At 49.0% G+C, this 20,256-nt stretch overlaps 1 protein-coding gene across 1 annotated transcript in view; it reads right to left on the bottom strand.

The window, feature by feature from the left end:
• Nucleotides 1–20,256, bottom strand: part of syne2b (spectrin repeat containing, nuclear envelope 2b) — a 120,281-nt gene that overhangs the window by 36,488 nt on the left and 63,537 nt on the right. Inside the window, 24 exon segments of the mRNA XM_030117541.1 lie at nt 1,291–1,485; nt 1,630–1,773; nt 2,725–2,847; nt 3,042–3,150; nt 3,450–3,574; nt 3,728–3,850; nt 4,191–4,520; nt 8,117–8,266; nt 8,379–8,442; nt 8,530–8,579; nt 11,678–11,848; nt 13,563–13,625; nt 14,062–14,160; nt 15,277–15,756; nt 16,377–16,481; nt 16,604–16,756; nt 17,183–17,296; nt 17,375–17,560; nt 17,710–17,847; nt 18,482–18,658; nt 18,750–18,890; nt 19,175–19,327; nt 19,409–19,568; nt 19,708–19,967. Coding sequence (XP_029973401.1) covers nt 1,291–1,485; nt 1,630–1,773; nt 2,725–2,847; nt 3,042–3,150; nt 3,450–3,574; nt 3,728–3,850; nt 4,191–4,520; nt 8,117–8,266; nt 8,379–8,442; nt 8,530–8,579; nt 11,678–11,848; nt 13,563–13,625; nt 14,062–14,160; nt 15,277–15,756; nt 16,377–16,481; nt 16,604–16,756; nt 17,183–17,296; nt 17,375–17,560; nt 17,710–17,847; nt 18,482–18,658; nt 18,750–18,890; nt 19,175–19,327; nt 19,409–19,568; nt 19,708–19,967 — 3,813 coding nt within the window.

Below are 20,256 nucleotides of genomic sequence, written 5' to 3'. Positions count from 1 at the left end.
GTTCTGGTAGAAAAACTGGAAAAATGTTTACTTTTTCATGGGTCAAATTCTGCCAGTTTTTGTGGACAGTGAATATAAAGGGTTTTTTTTTATTTCTAAATGTTCTTCATAGTTAATAACTTTAAATTTAAAATCTCAAAAGGTAATAAGATATCAATAAATAATAAAAGTCTCTAAATTTATATCATGGCTACCTGGGCATCTTTAAACCCCAGTGATTTTGGTGTAACTTGTTGCAATGACAATAAATAGCACTCCGTTCCAGCTGGAAACTCATGTAATCGGGGTAAAACTTGATGAAATAAATTATTTTCAGTTTTGTCTGTATTAAAAAAAACTTCACGAGCAGCCAAACAACAGCAGACAAGCGAGACTCGTCGTCCAGGAAAACCGGGAACCGGGAAATAGAATAAAAGCAGCCAGTTCGACACATTTATCAAGACCAACACGAAGTCAGGATGAATCAGGTTTAAGAAACACGATGCCATCAATCTGCTGTGGTTTATAAAATCTAAGAATAATCCTATTACGTCCCTACAAGAATGATCAAATCTGTTCTGGAGATTCTTTCTTCAGTTTCAATTAAATCAAGTAAAATGTCTACTAAAATGTCACTGTGACTAACAGCACGGAAGCGCTGAAAAAAAAAAAAAATCTTAAAAGAAAAGCCACAATGAAATCAAAACTTCTTGGCAATTTTGCTATTTTTCCCTATTTTTCTATGGAGGATTAAAGTAAAAATGATCCGAGTTTTAAAATGAAACTGAAAAAAACCCAAATTGTGATAAAACTGAAAACGTCTTGAAAAAGTTTGAGTTGTTAATAAAAAAGTAGTTTCTGGAGTTTGTTCATCAAAAAGTGGAGCAGAGAGTGAAAGAGTGCTTGTGTGTGTGTGTGTGTGTGTGTGTGTGTGTGTGTGTGTGTCTCGATTTATTTAGTCGTTGATTGTTCTGTCAGTTAATCTTATCAGTAAAGTGATAAAAAAAAGAAAGAACATAATTTCATTAAACTACTTAAGCTTAACAGTGAAAACATGACAGATGATGTGAGTAAATCTCACTTTGACGGCCTCACTGCGACCTCTGGTGACCCTGTCAGGGGTCCCACACCCCAGTCTGGAAACCAGTGTTTCAGCTGGAGTGTGACAACTTAAAATGTGCAGTGACTGTAATGACAGCAGTTAGAGGGTTTGTGTGTGTGTGTGTGTGTGTGTGTGTGTGTGTGTGTGTGTGTGTGTGTGTGTGTGTGTGTGTGTGTGTGTGTGTGTGTGTGTGTGTGTGTGTGTCAGACCTGTGCGTGTGAAGAAGCCTCCTGCAGGTTCTGGGTCTTGCTCCCTCTGCTGGTCAGGGTGGTCTTCACCGCAGTCACCACCCTGCTCAGGTGCTCAACACACTGCTGCACACACACACTGCTCAGTTCGCCGCCGACCTTTGACCCCTGAGAGGACAGCTCCGAGCCCAGAAAGTCCAGCTCCGCTGACAGACTCTGAAAGACATCCGGGAGGAGACACCCGGTCCAGCTGATGGAGGCTGAGAAAGGTCTGTGGTCTGGTGGTCTACTGTGGTCTGTGACGGTCTGTGCGGTTCTGCGTGGTTCTGGTTGTGGTCTACAGCGGTCTGCTGGTCCAACCTGCATCAGTCCCAGCTGCAGGTCTTCTTCACTCAGCGGTGAGAGCAGCAGGTCAGACATGGAGGACAGAGACAGAGACGCTCCAGACAGGACGTGAAACAGAGTCTCCTCTGAAGGCTGGAGGTCGCCCTCTGCTGGACACGGCTGGAATTACAGAGAAAGAACCAGCAGGACAGAGGGATGAGGATTCATTCAGATGATCCAACAAACAGGCACAAACCAACACGATTCAAAACTAAACGATTCACAGAGACAGAGAAGTAAATAAAGACGTTAAATCATAGATAGAAACTGTTCATGAAAACACCCTGGTGTGAAATTTCTATATGATTCAATCTGTTGAAAATTACACATTTTTATTCTTAAATTCTTCAAAATGCTTCAGTGGATATTTGTTCAAAGTGTTACAAGCTTCAATCTTTCTATTAAAAAAAAGAAATGATTAGAAACACTGTCGGAAGTTTGGACTGAACTTTTCTGACTCAGTTCAGTGAAGCCGCTGCCGTCCACTGGGGGCAGCGCTGAGCCTGCTGGGCCTCATTCAGAGCTGAAGCTGTTCGCTCTGGAAACATTTTACTGTGGAGAAGCGGTGACTGGCTGAAACCCCGAAGAAACAGCTGATCTTATGGATTCCTTCATGTTCCTGAGACTCAAAACACCATCTAGTGGTGAAAATCTGAACTGCAGCAGTAAACCCACTGCTTCTGCCTACTGAACGTTTTCAGATGAAAACTGGAACATTTCGTTGTGTTTTGAGAGTCCGTTCACACAACAACGGAGCACAGAGTGGCTGAAAACACAACTTTTTGAAAACAGAGTGGAACTTTTGGAAATCCACTGCGACTGTTGAGCGAGCGGCGCTGAATGTGACAGACTGGAGTTGTTGTGGAAGCTGCAGCTGGAGTTTGGCTGAGTGCGGGTTTGTTTTGGTGGAGTCGGTGAAGCGGCAGGAGGCAGACGCCGCCTCCCTCCTCCCGTCTGGAGATCGACTCAGGTGTGATGTGAGAAAGGAAGAACGACGCCAAGCTTCAGCCCGAGGAGCGCAGAGCGGACCGGGTCCCGGTTCCGGTTCTGGCCCCGGCCCTGGACCCTCACCATCACCCGGCGCTCTCCCAGCTCCCTCAGACGGCTCGTGCAGCTCTGCAGCTCGCTCAGGATTTCTGCCACAATGGGGCGTCCCGCTGTTCCATCACTGCGCCTCGCAGATGAGTCTGTCACCTTCACAAGGAGAGCGAGGGAGGAAAACATGAGAGGGAGCGTCGCTCGGCGGTAATCAGGCCCGGCGGGAGTTCCCATAACGCCACCCGGACGACAGAGTGGCTCCGGCTCCCACTAGGTGATAATCAGGCTCTGCCAGAAGAGCCTTTCTCCTTTTCTTCTTCCCCATCTGAGACGTGATAATCAGGCCTCACCTGGGAGGCGGGAAGCAGCCAGCGCTCCTCCAGATCCAGCAGCCGGCTGTGGAGGCCGGCCCACTTCTCCGGAGCGGCGCCGTCCCGCGCATCAGCCTCAGCGGGAAGCCTGCGGCGAGGAGAGGCGGGAAATTACCACTTCAGCTCCTCATCCTCACAGCTCAACAGCGAGACCCCAGAAAGATCTGCAGCCGCCGAGTTACACTTTCTGAGAAGCCAGCGTCTCCGGCGCCATTTTTCAAATCGGCATTTTCAACAGACCCGGAGGAGCGAGAGTCGCTTTACATCTCCGGTCTGTAAAACGCTCACATGTTGTCAGTAATGCTGACGGTGTAAACGGCTCTGTGACCTTTGACCCCTCCCCGGTTTACGCGTGACGGTGTGTTAGTAATGAGGCGGTTTCGTTGCCTTGGTGACGGCGGCGGCGGGCCAGGGTCGTCCGGCTCCTCGCGGCTGACGTGTCGAGCTCGGCCGCCGTGTCGGGCGATGGCCTGAGTCAAAACCCTCTGCTCCGTCAGCTGCAGCTCCAACTCCTGAGAGACCAGAGAAACCACAGCTGACTCCGCCCACAGCTGACTCCGCCCACAGCTGACTCCGCCCACCGGCCAACTGCTGCACCCAAACACCGTCCAGTCGTCCATCCAGATTATAGAGCATCTTCCCCCCACTCTAAACAGTCGTCGTACCTTCTGCTGCTTCAGGCTGCTCTGTCTGAGCAGTTTGTTTCTGGGAGAGGAGAAGAGCTCCTGGACGCTGCTGCTGCGCCGCAGACTGGACTCCAGGGGGCGCTCTGCCTGTGGCACTGACGTCTGGGGGAGAACAACGAAAACAATGAGCTTCATGACGTTTACAATCAGAATTATAACCGAAGTCATGCAACTGAAGGCATCAACATTGACTTAGTTCGAAAGTAAAGTCTTCAGAATGAGTCTAAAAGCGACATGATGATTCTAAAAAGCTGTGAGGCCCTGAAGGAGCTGCTGGAGGAACTGGAATGAGTTATTAACAGAACTGTTAATGATTAAGTGGAGGTGAGGATCGAACAATTCAAATCATATGCAGAGCTTCATGGATATTCATCGTTCGAACACCTGAAGGTGACGATTTGGTGAGAATCAAACCGTGAGGTGTGCTGAGAGGAGCTCCGACCTGCTGCTGCTCCTCCTGTCCGTCCTGCAGCAGCTGCTGGAGCGACACCAGCTCCGCCCTCAGGAGCTTCAGTCTGGAGGCCAGATGTTCAGCCTCCTCCTGCCGCTGCCGCTGTGCCACGGCGCCCGGTTCGACCCCGTCCTGCTGCTGCCGCTGTGCCATGGCGCCCGGTTCGACCCCGTCCTGCTGCTGGTGTGCCACGGCGCCCGGTTCGACCCCGTCCTGCTGCTGGTGTGCCTCGGCGCCCGGTTCGACTCCCTCCTGCTGCTGCTCCGTGGCCCGAGGTGCCGTCAGGCCGGTCACCTTCTTGTCGAGCTCCACAAACATCTCCTGAAAGTCCGACACAGAAACAGTCGTGTTGTATGAAATGAATGTTTGGGAGTTCAAACCACTGAACGATGGTTCATTCCTGTAAAACGGAGAAGTGGAACGATCCCAACCCAGAAAAAACTCATCGGAACGCGGTCTAACTGGAAACTCCCCAGTTTAGACTTCAGTTCCGCGTCGGAACTGTTCCCTTCATCTGTGTATCTGATGCTCTGATTCCTTCTCTTCTCAGTCTTTCACCAGTGGACTCGGTCTGTTCTCACTTCCTGTCTCTGCTCTAGCGGACCGAGGTCAGAGGTCGCTGATGATAACCTGACCCTGGTGGAACACTCAGAGGGAGAATCGCCTGTGTGAACGAGGCCGTTCAACCCGTCTGAGAGGAGGAGGCGGCGATCAGGAGGTGATCAGCGGCCGTTTGCTCACAAAGCTCCACTGAAGAGCAGCGAGTGAACGCCGAAGCGCCGGAACGTTCATGGAGGCTCCAGTTTCTGACTGAGTTTAGCGACAGAAGAAGAGACAAAAGAGGAGAGCCTGAGAGAGCTATCTATCTATCTATCTATCTATCTATCTATCTATCTATCTATCTACAGTGGTATGAAAATGTTTGGGCACCTCTGATCATTTTCAAGATTTTCCTTTATAAATCACTGGTTGTTCGGATCAGCAATGTCAGTTAAACACATCATACAGCAGACAAACAGTGATGTTTGAGACGTGAAATGAAGTTTATAGAATTAACAGAAAGTGTGCAATCATTACTTCAACAAAAGCAGACAGGGGCATAAATTTGGGCACCCTTGTTGTTTTATTGATTTGAGAACCTTTAGCACTAATTATTGGAACACAAAGTTTGTTTGGTAAGCTCACTGACCCTTGACCTACATACACAGGTGAAGGCAATCATGAGAAAGGGTATTTCAGGTGGCCAGTTGGAAGTTGTTCTCCTTTTTGCATCTCCTCTGAAGAGTAACAACATGGCAGCCTCAAAACAACTCTCAATGAGCTGAAACCAAAGACTGTTCAACATCATGGTTTAGGGGAAGGATACAGGAAGCTAGCTCGGAGATTTAAGCTGTCAGTTTCCACTGTGAGGAACATAGTGAGGAAATGGAAGAGCACAGGCACAGCTGTAGTTAAGGCCCGGAGTGGCAGGCCAAGAAAAATCTCTGATAAGCAGAGGCGAAGGATGGTGAGAACGGTCAAACTCGACCCACAGACCGGCTCCAGAGACCGACACCATGGTCTTCCTGCAGATTTGAGCCACTGTGCATCGTTCAGCTATTCAACACATTTTGCACAAGGAGATGCTGTCTGGGAGATTAAAGCGGCGGAAGCCTTTTCTAAACACGTGCCACAAACCGAGTCGCTTGCTGCTGAAGCACATTTGGACAAGCTAGCTTCACTTTGGAACAAGGTGCTGTGGACCGATGAATGTAAAATTGAGTTATTTGGACATAACAAGGGGCGATATGCATGGCGGAAGAAGAACTCAGCATTCCAAGACAAACAATTGCTCCCCACAGTAACATGAGGCGGCGGTCCCATCATGCTGTGGGGCTGTGTGGCCAGTGCAGCGACTGGCCATCTGGTTAAAGTTGAAGGTCGCGTGGATTCCAGTCAGTATCGGCAAATTCTTGCAAACAATGATCAAGATTCAGTGACAAAGTTGAAGTTGCGCCGGGGCTGGATACTTCAACACGACAACGACCTGAAACACTGCTACTGAGGCGTTCAAGCAGAGGAACAACTGCAACGTCCTGGAACGGCCGTCTCCGTCCCCAGACCTGAACATTACTGAAAATCTGTGGTGTGATTTGAAGCGGGCTGTCCTGCTCGGAAACCATCAAACCTGACTGAACTGGAGATGTTCTGTAAAGAACGGTCAAAAATGCCTTCAATCAGAATCCAGACCCTCACTGGAAGCTATAGGAAGCTTTTAGAGGCTGCTATTTCTGCAAAAGGAGGATCTACTAAATATTGATGACATTTTTCTGTTGTGGTGCCCAAATGTATGCACCTGCCTGCTGTTGTTGAAGTAATGATTGCACACTTTCTGTTAATCCTATAAACTTCATTTCATGTCTCAAACATCACTGTTTGTCTGCTGTATGATGTATTTAACTGACATTGCTGATCCGAACAACCAATGATTGATAAAGGAAAATCTTGAAACCCAACCTTTTTCATACTACTGTATCTGCCTATTTCAGCGGTTTAAAAAAAAAAAAAAAAAGCCAACCTGCCTGAATCAGAATCTTTGCTCCAGTGACGAGGAAATGTTCCTGCTCCACAGTGAACTCTAGTCTCCTAAATTCAAATGCTAACAAGTAAACTTTACTTCTTTTTCTTTTAACCTGTCCTGTCCATCATGGAAGCAGCAGAATGGAAGTCTGGCTGCTATGTGCCCGACAGATTTGCTCTTCCAAGAGGAGCTTATAAGTATAGAGCTCCTCTTAACATCTTTTTTTTATTTTTTACCACCATAAGAAAAGAAGGCAACCGAGTTCCCATGTAGAACACAAAGAGCGATTAAGGATCAGCGTGATCATGCAAATGTGAGAGTGATCATGCATATATGACCCCTGCAGCCACGGGGCCCCAGGGATCCAAGACCAACAGGCGCCCCACCAGACGCCCAGAGGAGGCAGAGCCCAAAAGCCAACTCCACCCACCCCCCACTCAGGCAGAGGGCCATGACCATACCCAGGAGAGCCGGCCCACATGGGCGGCTGCCAGCCCCAGGCCAGTGCCCCCCCCAGCGCTCCAGCCACAAACCCCTAGACCCAGGGTATCACTACCCCCGAACCGGCCCTCACCCCCCTCCTCCCTAAAGCCCCCCACCACCTTCCTGACCCCCTACCAGCCCCCCCAGCCCTGCCCACCCCCTCCTCCCACCTCCCACAGCCAGTCAAACATACATTGAATACATTCACTCCAATCAAACATACAATTTAGTTAATTTTGCATAAACAATAAGGAGATAGTTGAACATTTTATGTTTCAGGTCCATCCTGGAAGGTTCATTTATTGCTCGAGTTCAGCCTCGGGCTGCAGCTCTTGATTTGTTTAGTCGCTGATTGTTCTGTCAGTTAATCTTATCAGTAAAGTGATAAAACAAAGAAAGAACATAATTTCATTAAATTACTTAAGCTTAACAGTGAAAACATGACAGATGATGTGAATAAATCTCACTTTGACGGCCTCACTGCGACCTCTGGTGACCCTGTCAGGGGTCCCACACCCCAGTCTGGAAACCAGTGTTTCAGCTGGAGTGTGACAACTTGTGTGTGTGTGTGTGTGTGTGTGTGTGTGTGTCTGTGTGTGTGTGTGTGTGCGCGCTTGCATGAGCAAGTTAATAAAGACATTTCAAAAAAGAAGACAGATTTCTTTAATAATGATGCTACACGCATCATGTCAGGAGTTTAGTGAAATCGTAACAAAGCCGCTCATCCCTGGAGACAGTTCTAGATAATGCTAATGCTGGCGGTTAGCTTTATGAGCAGGGCAGAGAGAGACCAGCATGCTAAAGCTAACCTTCAGGGTTCCAGCAGTGGAATTAGCATCAGTAGTTTGTGAGCTTCCTGGTGGGCGGGGCTTACCTGACAGGAGAGCAGCTGCTGCTCCACCTGGCGCTGCATGTCTGCCATTCCTCGAGCAGTCTCCAGGCTCCGCCGGGCGGCCTGCAGCTCCTGCTCCAGTCTGTGGACCATGTCCATGGGCCGGGGGTCCGACCAGAGGGCCGGCGAGTCCTGGAACACAAACACAACACACCGCAGGCGTCTGAGGGGGGAGGGAGTTCATTGAGCGGGTCACCTGTAATCCGACCTGGTATAACTGTCTGCCCCTCTAAGCTCCGCCCACCTCTGATGTAATGGGGGGAGGCAGAGTCCACCTGGGCAGGTGTGTGTGACCTGGTTCACACAGCCTGAGGGTTTAATCTGAGCCTGCTCAACATGACCGGACTGTTGTGATCTCTTCACGACTCAGCACAAAAACTCCAAACTCAACAAACCAGTTTCCCGTGTGAAGAGCAGCTGGCAGCTCCACCTCCCGCTGCACCCGCTGCACCGTCCGCTCACACACCGACAGTCACACTCCATCGGTTACTTCTTTAAAAAGTTAACTCCATCACTTCACTGAGGAAGAGGATGAAGTGACCCATGTTGATCCTCTGCAGGTCCTGTTTAATGCCAACAGTATTGATTGATGTATTCGATTGATGCAGTGTTCATAGATTCAAGTTACTTTTTTAATTTAAGTAAGTTGATGTTTAAAAAGTGTGTTTGCACAAATATTTTAGAACTCACTGCAAATGGTGCACAAAAAGATGTTGCTGTAGCATTAGCATTATTTACACTAATGGGAGGAAGATGCTCTGTAACCTGGATGTCAGTGGACTAAGGTGTAGACCAATAACAGGGGCAATAACAAAGCAAACTACCAACATACAGAAAGCTCTGAGAGAAGCTAACTGCTATTTAAGCATGCTGATCATGCTAATCACAGCTATAGGCTAATGCTAATGCTATCTGCAGTGCAACATGTTTCATGGTACTTAATGCTGTAATCCTTCAATGCTGCAGCTCGTTCAGCATGCTAATGCTAATCACAGCTACCTGGGATTAAGGCTAACGCTGACATTACTTACAGCGGTGAATCGTCCATGTCTTAAGTTCAGTAGAACAGAAACAGACTTCTCTTCTTTGGATACAACCTGGGCTCCAGGTGAGGTTAACAAGTAGCTCAAAGTGCTAATGGTCAATCTGGTATTTCAGAGAATTCCAGAATTTATGAGAATCCTAGATCCTTCGCTAACCTAAGCACAAAGTGATTAATCTGGATTCTGAGGAGAGATTTCTTGTGTTGTTCCTCACTGTGGAGACTGGAGCTCTGGCCGATCACTGATGGGAAACTCCTCCTCCAGCAGATCGTTCTCATGCCAACAGTCCAAAAATCCATAGATTGCTCTTATCTTTATTGCATTTGACTCTATTAGAATATTTATTAGTTTGAACATTAAATTCTCACTTGTTAAACGTTACACATCAGATCACAACAAATCTCAGTGTGGTTTATGTAGAAGACTGGAGTCAGTAAGTTAGAAGATAAAATCACATTATTTTAACATGCAGAGTTCTGCATAGAGGATTAAAAGACATTATTACACATCTGTGAGTGAATCGAAGCTGCTGTGATCAGACTGAAATCTGGAAATGATTCTTAACACTTTAATTTATCCTTCCCAACAATCATCCATCTCTGGGATAAAAGAGCAAATTTACATGAACGTAAATAAGTTGTATATTCGGTGCAGCCCCTTTTCCCCCTCCACCCTCATTCCTCCTCGGTCACTCTCTAACCTCCTCCACTCCCTCCACCCTCTTCCCTCCAACCCATTGACTGACGATGCTCCAATCTCCTCTACACTCATCCCTCCTGCACCCTCCTCCTTCCCCCTCTGCCATCCTCCTCCTCCCCCCGGGCCTCTGGAAACAGAAAACAGAGACGTCAGTGTTTGGCTGTATCTTGGGGGTTTATTTCAGCTTGAGACCAGCAGACAGGAAGAGACAGTGGAGTTACAGAACATGCCGGATCAATCTGTCGCTTTCAGGTGAAATCCTGGATTCCGCGGAGCAGCTTTCACCTGCCAGCAGCAGCTCGTTAATCAGATCAGACCGGAGAACGTTCTCCAGCAGGTGGATCGGTTAAACAACGTTCACACAACACAAGTATGTTGAGAGCAGGCTGGAACAGAAACCGCCGAATCGGCCCGGATAGTCCAAGGAAAAATAGAACAAATCTGGATTTGATACATGTTTAGAAAAGGTTCCCCACAATATAATTTCCATGCACAACTTTAATACAAGACGCTAAAAAACAGACGTCCACATGCTGAGTACATCCTGACACGTTAACCACGATAACGCTGACTCGGTGGCGTGGAACAGTCGCAGGACAGGAAGACCTCCCTCTCTTGTGTAAACGCAGAACTCGGAAGCAAATAAGAAAAACAAAAATCTTTGGAACATATTTGATTTCAGAACTTTTTAAAATGTAAACAAAACATCCGCAGCTCGCTCTGGAAGATCCAAACCCGAACAGAACCTCCACCTCAACCATGTAAATGAAGCCTTTTCCAGAAGAACTCGGTTCTCTTTACAAGAACCTCCAGAACTCCGAGAAAAAGAAAAAAAAAAAAGCACTCAAGATTAATGAAGACTGTACGTGAAAAAAGCAACAACAAAACTTTGGAATTTAATCTCAGAGACGTGTCGGTGTTCCAGTTCTGTCTCTAGAATCATCTTCTCTATCAGTCTGATCGACCCGGATGAGTCCAGATCAGAACAGATGAAGAACAGGATGTTCAACTCAAAGCAGTACGTCCTGGAGAACATCTGAGTTTATCAAGATCCCTCGATCAGAAGATCTGACATGTACCGAGAGGTCAGAGGTCAATTCTTGAATCTAAATATATATTTTTGCATTTTCAAGAATTTAGAGTAAGATTTGTTTTTGCCACAACATTTGAAGAAAGTAGAAACTTTACGATGAACTCCTCCTGGATCTAGACGCATTCTGGAAGTTCTTGAACGTTTCCTATAGACTTTGTAAGAACAGGGACTCCCCTGATCCCCCAATCCAAAATGAGACCCTGAACAAACATATCTGAGGATGGATTCTAGAGTCAGTTTGGAAAGCAAAGCACTTTCAGGGGCGACATTTGTTTAGGTGGAACTTTTATGTTCGGATCTTAAAAAGGTGGCGATCGGGTTCTGGATCAGCCTCAGGACGATTCAGGACTAAGCAGCTGTACTCGGTATGGTGTCTGGAAGCAGGAAGGGAATCTAGATGTCATTTTTTTAATTGCAACATTCAGGATAATGTCTAGGAACCTGAAAACAACCAAGCAGGAACCTGGAAAACAGAACTCGGAAGGATTTCCTAGAAGCTCTAGGAAAAATCTGCTTGCTTTTCTAGATGTGACGTAGGTTTGGTGGCGTTAACAGAACTTTAAGTCCAGTTCTAGAGGATCTGCTGGAAGTTGAATGTGGACTCAAGACTCTCCAGAGAAGACAGAGATCAGAGGATTATTCTACAGGAAGCGGCGGCTCAGATTCTGCACAGAGCCGGAGGAGAAGGTTCTAGAAGGTCTAGCACACTACACATTTCTGCTGGGAGGCCGAGTCGGGTTTGGAGCCTTTGACGGAGGCCGTGTTTGCCACGCTCCCGAGCTGGGACTGAGCGGTGCCCGAGGCCGAGTCTGGAGGTCTAGAAAACGCTCCGGCCGACTCTGCAGCTGGTTGGGGGTCTGTGCTGGAGCCCTCAACATCCTGAAGAAACATGAGCAGGGTTAGAAGATCAGTCAGTCAAACAGTCACACAGTCTGTTAACGGATTATTCAAAACCGCCTGCGCTGGAGGCCACGCCCACTCCACCCAAAACCTTCACAACAGGCGTTTATTCTGGTTTTCTTTGCCGAGTGTGATTTAAATTCATTTTTGGGTCATGAAAAGGATCCGGTGCCACAGGCTGGGAACCACTAACCTACATCATGTTCACACGTTTCAAGTGAAAATCATTTTTGCCTTTTCTGTTCAGAAAGTTTTACATTTAGCATGGCAACGTTTTGAAAATGATGTCTGTTTTCATGGAAATGGCAGAAAAACTGAAAACAAGGTAGTTAGCATGTAGCTCCACTAGTTGGTGCTGTTTGTTTTATAATGAAACCACACAGAACAATACACTAGAACATTAACACTGAGAGAACACGCACATCCAGAACACAGTTAGACTGTTGTTACAGTGACTGTCAAATGTAAAACCACCAACTCCAGGAGGATCTAGACCAGGACCAGGAGGATCTGGACTAGGAGGATCTGGACCAGGACCAGGACCAGGAGGATCTGGACTGGGATTCCTGACCCTCTGGAGGAAAACATGGCTCTTCCTGTCCGTCTACTGAGCATGTTTGGCAGCAACGTTTCAGAAAAGTTGTGATTTCCACGGAATCGGAGTGTTTTCATTGGCTCGGAGTGCCGTTGTCATGGAAACAAAAAACTCCCAGAACAGAGAGAACGCCTCCGATTTTCACCTGAAAACGCTGAGGTGTGATCGAGGCCTCGGACTTCAAGCAGGGATTTGATGGAGTGCTTTGAGTTCGTCACCAAAGTTTCGAACATTTCTTTCAGTTTCGTTTCCTTGGATCAATTCACTCTAACTTTCACTCTGTCTCTTTATGATCGTCCAGAGCACAAAGGCCAAAGAGGAACCAATAAAACTGAAGGACTTTGATCTGTTACTGGGCGAGGGACCGTTTCGTAAGGTTTTTATTTGATTGGGATGTTATCCAAAATAACAAAGGTCAAGAAAGATTCAAACTCCGCCAGGAAGTCACTGAAACGCCTCAAAATTCAAAATGTTCATCCTGGAACTTTCAGGACGTTCTGGACTCCTCCAGATCTCACAACCTCAAACAGTCTACAACTGTCACATTCTCTACATTCAAGGACATTCCAGAACTCTGAGGACATTCTATCACTCTGACACGTCCTTGAAAGCTACAGACACTCCAGACCTTTTCAAGATATTCTAGAACTTTGTGGACATTCTAGAACACAACAGCACAAGACGATGCAGGACAGAAAAAGCAAATGTTTCTGGAATGTACCAACAGGAATGTAGACATTATTGAAATGAGAGAATGTTTCAAATTTCAGAGCATAAAATGTGTTTTTAGTCAGTTTGAACATTTTACGATTATTTAATAAACCTTTATGCAGATGATTAATTTATTTATCTGTATTTATTTCCTGTCTAGTTGTAACATCCTACATGATTAATATCTGAACTTCATGTTCGAATGTTTCCTTGTTTCATCCCAGAAGTGAGAACTAAACTATTCAGCAGCACTTCAGGGTTTTTATTTTTTAAATAAGAAACTTGATAAAGGACTAATCATGACTGTCAAAACAAGGGGTTCTCTTGACAATGTGCCCCCCCCCCCCCCCCCCCCCCATCATCTCCCCCACCCCCACAGTTAGTTACCTTGGTTCCTTCCGCAGGTTGTTGGGGTCTCGGTTCGTTCTCAGATGAAGGATCCAGCTGCACCTGATATGAGGAAGGACAGAGAACCTTCAGAACCTCCAGAACTCTTCATGAGTTCACTTCGATTGGGCAAACACTGCAGCATGCCGCCCTCTGGTGGAGAAACACAGGCACTGCAGCGGGAGGGGGGCGGGGGTAGCGGGGCAAGAGGGGTTCAGCTGGGGGGGGGGGGGGGGGGGGGGGTCGAGGAGGGTTTAAGTCCGAAGTGTTCTTGCCATGACCTGTTAGACCCCTGAAGCCCCCCATGCACAGAGCGCCACGGCCAGGAGGCAGGCGGAGTTTAGATCTGCTTCCAAAAACCTGGAAATCAGAGAAGCTTCCAGAAGCCGCAGCACTGGATGGAAAGGAAGCGACAGGACAGAGACGGAGGGGGACAGACGGGATGGTGGGGCGGTGGGGTGGGGGGGGGGGGGTCCACTGCAGCTTTCGGTCTGTTTACCTCTGGCGAGGCGCCAAGGAAAGCATCCCAGAGCCACCACAACACACCTCCTCCTCCCGCGGCCTCCTCGGCCTGCAGCCCGCCCTGACGCTCCCTCTGCTGACATGGAGGCACACAGTCACACAGAGGGGGGAGGGAGAGGGGGAAGGGGGGGAGGGTCCATCAGGAGAACAGCCGGGACGCCCAGCTGATCAATTTTCATCCTCTGGTCAATCAAATAAGTCTGATTGCAGCTCAGCGTCCCGCAAACTGAACTTCTGAGAGAACCGGCCGAGCAGACGGTTCCAGACGGTTCGTTTAGCAGCGCCGAAGCTCGGAGAAGGAAAAACACATCGTGACGTTCTGGTAAGCAAGGACAGGTTCTTTAGAGGTGAAGGAGAACAGAACGCAGGAACTGACTCCTCCAATGAGGAACAAGCTGGAGAACTACCTCCTCCAATCAGGAACAAGCCTAAGAACCACCTCCTCCAATCAGGAACAAGCTTTAGAACCAACTCCTCCAATCAGGAACAAGCTGGAGAACTACCTCCTCCAATCAGGAACAAGCTTTAGAACCAACTCCTCCAATCAGGAACAAGCTTTAGAACCAACTCCTCCAATCAGGAACAAGCTTTAGAACCAACTCCTCCAATCAGGAACAATCTTTAGAACCAACTCCTCCAATCAGGAACAAGCTTTAGAACCAACTCCTCCAATCAGGAACAAGCTTTAGAACCACCTCCTCCAATCAGGAACAAGCTTTAGAACCAACTCCTCCAATCAGGAACAAGCTTTAGAACCAACTCCTCCAATCAGGAACAAGCTTTAGAACCAACTCCTCCAATCAGGAACAATCTTTAGAACCAACTCCTCCAATCAGGAACAAGCTTTAGAACCAACTCCTCCAATCAGGAACAAGCTTTAGAACCACCTCCTCCAATCAGGAACAAGCTTTAGAACCACCTCCTCCAATCAGGAACAAGCTGCAGAGTCGGTTCTTCCGGATCGGTTCACTAAAATGACCCGACTCTTTGTGCTCCTCTGATTTTTGTTCATGATTCAATCAGTTTGTATTCAAAATAAAAGTAACGTATAAAAACCATAAAGTGACTAAAATCTGACGTTGTTGAATCTGAAGTTGAACCAGCTGCTTGGGTCTCGAGGACCGATGTGTTCTTCTCATCTCTGCCGGAGGAACGACGGACACACAGCGTGGTCCGGTCGGCTGCAGCTCACCTGAGGGTCTGCAGGGGTCCTGGTCTGGGTCCTGGTCTGGGAACTGCCCTGGGGGCCGGTCTGCGGGCCGATCTGGGGGCCGGTCTGGGGGCCGGTCTGGGGGCCGGTCTGGGGGCCGGTCTGGGAATCGGTTCGGGCCCCGCTCTGGGAGCCGGTTCGGGAGCCGGTCTGGGAGCCGGTTCGGGAGCCGGTCTGGGAGCCCGTTCGGGAGCCGGTCTGGGGGCCCGTTCGGGAGCTGGTCTGGGAGCCCGTTCGGGAGCCGGTCTGGGGGCCGGTCTGGGAATCGGTTCGGGCCCCGCTCTGGGAGCCGGTCTGGGAATCGGTTCGGGCCCCGCTCTGGGAGCCGGTCTGGGAGCCACTCTGGGTCCCGGTCCGTCTCTGCTCGGGGGACGAGTGCTCCACGGTGCGCAGGGCGGCTCCAGACCTCTTCAGGACGTCTTGTTCCACGTGGACGATCCTGATATGACCCGGATCCTCCGTCTGACACACACACACAGTCACATCTTACTGAACTGTTCATCTCTCTCACACACACACACACACACACACACACACACACACACACACACACACACACACACACACACACACACACACACACATGCACAGTCTTGTATTTCTATCCTTGTGGGGACCTTCCATTGACTCCCATTCATGTCTAGCCCCTAACCCTGACCCTTACCCTAACCCACACCACAATAAAGCCTAACCCTAAAGAAATGTTTTTGCACTTTTACTTTTTTCAGTAACAACAACATGGTCAAGAAAACACTGTTTCTCCTACTTAGGACCGGAAAAAGGTCCCCACAAGGCACGTCGTTCCACGTTTTGCTATCCTTGTGGGGACATTTGGCCCCAACAAGGATAGAAATACGAGAACACACACACACACACACACACACACACACACACACACACACACACACACACACACTCATTCATCACTCAGCTTTCCATTCAGTGTGCTCATGTTTCAGACTCATTAGAATGTTACTGATGGATACAGAGGTTCCATGTTATCTAGAACTCATCTGGTGTTCTACTACCTCACCTCCTCCTCCTCCCCCCCCCTCCTCCCCCTTCACCTCCTCCCCCCTCACCTCCTCCTGGGTGTGTGTGTCAGGACTCGCCACAGCCTGTTTGAGGGAAACCGCTTTCTCCTGAACCGGAGTCGGAGGCTGCTGGATGAAGAAAGCTGGAATCTTCTGTGAAGAGCAGAGAGAGTCAAGGTCATGGAGGAGGTCAAATCAGAGGAGAGTCAAGGTGAGTTCAGAAACAGGAGAGCTCTCCTGACTTCACGCAGAATAAACGCTGCTGCTGCCCCCACCTTCTCCAGCTCCAGCAGCAGAGTCTGCAGCTGATCCACCACACAGAAAACACTCAGCGTCTCCTCGGCTCGCTCCGGGAGGTCCAGGCCAGGTTTACACTTCTGGATCTCAGCCACCGTCCTCCTCATGGACTGGATCCTCTGCTCGATCTCCTGCACGAGCACACACACACACACGCACACACACGCACGCACAAACAGACGTATTGTTAAAAAAATAAAAAATAAATTAAAATATTAAGAAATGAAATGGGACAAAAGTCACGATCACATAAATTAAAAATGTTAAAACTTTTTGTTACACAACACAAAAAGGTTAACGTGAAATACTAAACTAATCCAAAACAATTATCTTCTTATGTTCCTCAATAAACAAATAAATGAAGAAGAAAAAATAACTTCATCAAATAAAGTTCTATATGACATAGATATAATTTGAATCACTATATCATATATAATAAAAACAATGAATAACAAAATGAATGTGATTAACAAACAAAATAAATAGATGAATGAATGAATGAATGAATGAATGATCTTGTCAGCGACTGAGATGTTTTCACGTCTCCGTCTCGTCACCTTCAGCCGCTCCTCCTTCGGACTGGGCAGCGTCTCGGGAGACGACAGTAGCGTCCTGATGTCGTCCACGTCGCTCTCCATCCGCCTCACCTCGGTCTCGATGGCCTCCACCTCCTGAAGGTCCAAACACACCGTGAGAAGACCCTGCTCTCCGCCCTGGACGGTGGCGGCGGCGGCGGCGCCGAGACTCACGGCGGCGGCGTGCTCCAGCTGCGACAGAGGAGCCGTGAAGCTCTGCTGCACCCTGGAAACCTCGCCGTCGGCCTCCAGCAGCGCCTCCTGCAGCGCCGTCACGTCGCACAGCTGGGACATCTCCGTCAGGACGGAGCCGAAGCCCTGCAGCGTGCCGCGGATCTGAGCCGAGTCGTCCAGCACCGTCTGCGGCGGAGCCGGGAGAACATTCACTCCCTCATCACAGCATGATGCTGTTTTCTATGTTTCACTATCTACAACGCAGCTAAATCAGAATACGGTGGATTAAGTCTATAAAAAAAGATGGGATTTGCACGGTGGAGCAGTGGACTGACCTGCAGCGCCTGCACGTGGCTGCTCAGACACTTGGCCGTGGTGTAGACGCAGGGCGAGGCCAGCCACGACTGAGCCTCCTTCATCCAACTCTGAGAGCTGCTGATCATCTCCTGGTGCTGCTGCAGCCACGAGTGGACCTGAGGGGGACACACACACACACACACACACACACACACACACACACACACACACACACACACACACACACACACACACACACACACACACACACACACATTCAACAAAACTTCAACACTGCTGCTTAAGCTAGGCCAACATGCTAATACTACTTCTTTGATGTTGCTAATTGCTAATGCTGCAGCGAAATTTAAGCTAACAATGATTTAAGGGCGACAATTCTAATCACTGCTGCTGTGGATACAGGCTGATGCTGGAACTACTGTTGTAGTACTGCACTACTTCAGAATAGTCTCCAGAGCACTTTTGTCAAGGTCCTGGTCCTGGTCTTGGTCTGGGAATACTCTGGTTCTGGACTTGCTTCAGGATGTTCTTGTCTTGGTGTGCTTTGGTCTTGGTCTCCAGATGCTCTGGTCTTGGTCTTGACAACAACATTAGCTGTGGAGAAACTCTACACAAATACAATGGGAAATACTTCCTGTAGCTAATTGCTAATATTGCTGGAAGTTGAGTTAAGCTAGCTGTGATGTGGGCATGCTAATGCTCCTCACAGTGGGGCGTATTTCATGTTGCTGAAGGAGCCGGGGTGCTCGGTGCCTCACACAGTAAACAGGAGTCTGCTGAAACAGTCACCTTGCTGATGAGGGTGGTCCTCTGCTCCGCCTGCTTGGACAGCACCGAGTGCAGCGCCTGCACCTCCACCAGCCTCTCCGTGAGCGACAGCGCCTCCTCGGGCCGGTCCAGGTCCTGCAGCTTCACCTCCAGGGCCGCCAGCTGGGAGTGCCACTGATCCAGCTCGTCCCAGACCCGCTGAAAGACCACCAGGCCCACATGAGACTGCGACCACACGGTCCAGGTCCGGGAGAGAAGCCATGAGGACCCGGGCGGCGGCCTGACTGACCTTCTGAGTGACCTTGGCTTCGATCATGTTGGGGCTCCTCTGTTCCAGCCTCTTCTGAACCGATCCCAGACCAGCCTGGATCTCGGACAGCTTCGCCCCCAGTTTGTGGACCGGGCCGCTGTCCTCCACCACCACCCCCACCTAAACCCCCGTCAGGAAGACAGGCTTCACAGTCAGACTACAGCCACGCGCACACCACCACGATTCAGTTTCATTTCAGAAAAGTCTCACATTTACACATTAATCCAGGAGAGTGCTTGTTTATATTTACAACTATAGTACTTGAAATATGTTGGTAAATATATAGTAATATATTGCAAAATAATTGGAAAATGACATCTGTTAAATTAGTTACTGGCAGAATTTGTGTGAATTTATTGCATTTCCAGACTTTTCCGTTAGAGGGCAGTTCAGGTTTTCTGCACCTTTGCTTCCACGTCCATCAGCATCTTGGTGGCTTCCTGCACCTGAGCCTGGACCTCCGGCGGCAGCTTGGTCTTCATGTCCGAGTACTTCTTGCTGAGGCGCTCGGCGATGCGCTGCAGCAAGGCCTTGTGGGTACACAGCTGGCTGTAGAGCTCCTGAGGAACACAGCGAGCACACGGTGACTCGGAGCTGTGAGGCGGGTTGGAGTGTGAGGACTGTGGAGGATGTTCCACCTGCAGATCCTGGGAGCTGCTGCTCTCCTTCATCCTGGACAGACGGACTCCTGCATCCTGCAGCCACGTCTGGACCCCCTGCAGCTCCTCGCGGACACGCTCCCGGTCCTCCACCTCCACCCGGGCCTCCTGCAGACCCTCCCTGCTCCTCTGAGTCACACTGACACACACAGACACACACGATTTAAAAACTCTTTAAAGCAGACTTTCCAGACGATGGTTCCTGTGGCCACACAGTGACCTCTAGTGGTAGGAGCTGGTATGTTTCTGTAGGTTTGGATTTGTTGACTTGGCCTCACCTGCCGTAGCGGTCCTGCATCACCTGCAGCTGCTGGCACAGCGGAGTGGGCGGAGCCTTCTCCAGGTGGGCGGGGACTCCCAGCACCCGGGCGGCTCGCAGCTCCAGAGCAGACAGGGCTCGGTGCTCGCAGTCCAGCCGGTCCTGGTACTGTTCCCAGGACTGCAGCAGGTCCTGCAGCTCGTCGGTGGGGCCCTTCACCTTGGAGCTGTCCGGGAGCTCCGCCTCCACCTGGTCCAGGAGGGCGGAGGCCTGCTCCACCTGACAGAAACCACACGCCGACATGTGAACAGCTGGTCTGAGATCTACAGGAGCGATGTTCCATGAACTGCTGTCTCCTGATCTCGGCTCACAAAATGAGGAAGTTTTTAAAATTTCACAGATTGTTAAAAGTCAGCCATCACAAAATCACATCATCAGCTAAGCATGATTCTAAATTCTGGTTCTAAACAGTGGTCCAAGTCCAGATCCTTGAGGAACAGAATTTCTGACACATGAAGCTGAAACATGAGGACTGGGAGTGTTTGATGCGAGGAAAACACTAAATAAG

Source organism: Salarias fasciatus, chromosome 19 (assembly GCF_902148845.1).
Source record: "Salarias fasciatus chromosome 19, fSalaFa1.1, whole genome shotgun sequence".
Lineage (NCBI taxonomy): Eukaryota > Metazoa > Chordata > Actinopteri > Blenniiformes > Blenniidae > Salarias > Salarias fasciatus.
The sequence above is the reverse complement of the archived record's forward strand: the minus strand, read 5'-3'. Positions and strand labels throughout refer to the sequence as shown.